Source organism: Protopterus annectens, chromosome 1.part0 (genome assembly GCF_019279795.1).
Source record: "Protopterus annectens isolate FY-2018-M chromosome 1.part0, PAN1.0, whole genome shotgun sequence".
Lineage (NCBI taxonomy): Eukaryota > Metazoa > Chordata > Ceratodontiformes > Protopteridae > Protopterus > Protopterus annectens.
The window spans coordinates 877,047,833-877,050,719 of NC_056725.1; the positions used below are offsets into that span (position 1 = coordinate 877,047,833).

The 2,887-nt window shown below is 32.2% G+C and overlaps 1 protein-coding gene across 1 annotated transcript; it reads right to left on the minus strand.

The window, feature by feature from the left end:
- Nucleotides 1–1,610: 1,610 nt before the first annotated feature.
- LOC122796819 (trace amine-associated receptor 9-like) lies at nt 1,611–2,636 on the minus strand. The gene has a single exon (XM_044065596.1). It carries the CDS (start codon nt 2,634–2,636, stop codon nt 1,611–1,613), a length of 1,026 nt encoding a protein of 341 aa, XP_043921531.1.
- Between the last annotated feature and the right edge of the window lie 251 nt (nt 2,637–2,887).

Sequence of the window (2,887 nt, forward strand, 5' to 3'; positions counted from 1 at the left end):
TAGAGTGAAGAGCATTGGAGTGAAAAACATTGGTTTTGGAATAAAATATCAAAAAATTCCTGCAGTCTAATTCCTGGAGTTTGTTGTGATATATATATTATTATTTTGTTTGGTGGCTTTTGATATGCAGTACATTCTTTAACCTTTTGTCCAGAAGGAAAAAACTTTTCTCTAATTTACATGTCCTTGTGATAAATGATGATTTCTCTGATCTATCATATTTTTCCCATTCAACCCATGTTTTCAGAAGTTTGTTCTTCAAGTATGGCAGAAATATCATTAGATCAATAATATTGTTTATATGTAACAATTGGAACAGTATATGTTCTGGACGATGCCTATTTTTTATTTATTTTCTTCTATTCACATGGTTATGGGAAAATATTGTTACTGCTATACTGCTATCTTACTGGCAGAAAATATACACTGCCAGCAATTTTAAGAATGTAATAAAGAGATTGCCTATATTTCATTGAAAACTATCATACCATATTAACATTTCACTGAAAGTTATCATGCCATATTAGTCATTTGAAGTTCTCTGTCTTATGGAGTATTTCTTTAATTTGCATGTTTCTTACCAGCTGCTTGACAAATGGGTATGATGTATGCTCTATTTCAAACTGGAAGATGCATAAAGAAAATAAATGTGGTGATTGCCAGTGATGAAGTGACACCCCAACCCCATGAGCAAAAATGGTAAAAAGAGGTTATAGACAGATGACTGGATTACTGTTACTACTAATAATAACACATGTGGCAAGTCCTTAGCAGTAATTCTTTGTCTGATCACATAAAAAGCAAGGGTCCAGAGCCACGTATTACAGTGGTAATAAGTAAACAAACCAAGCTTTTGTATTTATAAATAGTATAGACTATGACAAGAGAATAACAAATACATACCATAAGACTGAAATGAACAATGTAAAAAAATACTAGTCTGTATAACAGAGAATGTCCCCAGAGGTAAGAACGCATTGAAACATAATGACATGAAGGCACCGAGAAGTAAATGAGTACCAAACTAGACAACAGGTACAGAAATATATTCATTTTCAACATAGTCTATTACACATGGATTCATTATTATAACTAGCACTAGTTTACTAAACAAATCTGACATTATTATTTAAGCTCTTAAGATGCTCAGAGATTCTGCAGCAGAAATTGTTTGAAACAGGGCTTACAGAGTAAATTAAGAACAGAAATGCCTGTTTCAGTGCTTTTAAATAAGCAATCATTTTACAACAGTTTAACGGATTTTATTTTATGTAAGTCACACATTATGTTAGATATTAGATCACATCATAACCTAGATCTGTACACATACAACTCTGTATAAAACAAGAGTATCAGGAATTTACTAAATGTTGTCAAAAACTGTTTATATTTGCTGTTTTCCATTTTGCTTTCTACCCATGCTATTGGATTGATTTGACCCTAAATGTGTTATTCCTTTGTCACAGATATATGTATCAAGAACAATTCTGGCAACAATGTGACAATATTTAAAATCTGTATAAACTTTCCAGGTAAATAGTTTCTTCTTCTTTGTTTTAAGATCTCATAATATTATTTTATGTTAAATATATTCATCAGAAACAACTACTCTATTCGAGGTATAAATTAATTGTTGCGCAATCAGACCTTGCTATTTTACATGTCAAAATAAGACCAAGTGCTTTACGAAACCAAGGGTAAAAGAAAGAATAAATTAAAGGGTTCAGTGCAGATTTGAAATAAGTGATCCATAGCAAGGCATCAAAAACATGAGAAGGGGTTATATAGTTACAAAAGGTATCTATCACTACATCTATAAAAAATGGTAGCCAGCAAACCACAAATGCTCCCACGGCTATACCAAGTGTTTTTGCTGCTTTTCTTTCTCGTTTTGTAACTTTAAAGTGACGTTCATGCTTTTTATCACTTTTAACTGATATATTCTCTATCATCTTGAGCTGCTTTTTTGCTACCAGGAAAATCTTAGCATAATTGCCAACCATTACAAAGAAAGCAAGAAAAAAGGCTACAAAGCTAATTATTCTCCACTTTTCATTGAAGAGAGGTTGGCAGTTGCCAATGCAAGATACTGCAAGAACTTGTTCTTCTAATCCTTCTATGTTTGCTTTTGAATAAACTAAACAGAATGGAAAACCTACTGCAGTTATCCAGATGAATGAAATTAAAAAAATTGCAACTGTGAATGTAAATTTTGTTTGGTAAATTAAGGGATGAATAATAGCACAGTAACGGTCTATTGAGATCAAAAATAAATGAGAAATAGAAGCTATGCCAAAGGCTGTGTCCAAGCAGCTATGAAACTGACAGAATTCGTCACCAAAGTACCAACAGCTGTCAACAGATCTAACAGAACTAAATGGCAACACCGTTAGTCCTAATAAAAAGTCAGCAGTTGCTAATGATGCAAGCAAAATATTGGTTGGAGAGTGAAGCTGTTTGAAGTGAGTGATTGAAATGATTACCATCAAATTTCCTCCAATAGTTACCATTGTTCCTAAAACAAGAAAACCATAAAGTATCCCTTGGACTGTCAGGGAATATGTAATTCTAATGCAGGATCCAGTCACGTTCTCGAAACAATAACTTTTCTCTGTTTGGACTGCAGATGAAACCATGGTTATATATTTTTTCGAATCTGGCTTAATGCTGATGAAACTTCATTATGAATAATTTCTTTTATCCAGCGCAATGATCATTAATATCCCTGTTTTGGAGAAAGCATCATATTAGTTATATTTAAATAAATAATATAGTCTCTCAGAATTCTATGCATCTTTTCAGATAACTTAATGACATTTTGTTTTAAGTTGGCATCTGAACAAAGTATAAATTCATACAGGTAAAACAAAAGAATCCAAGTCTTTCT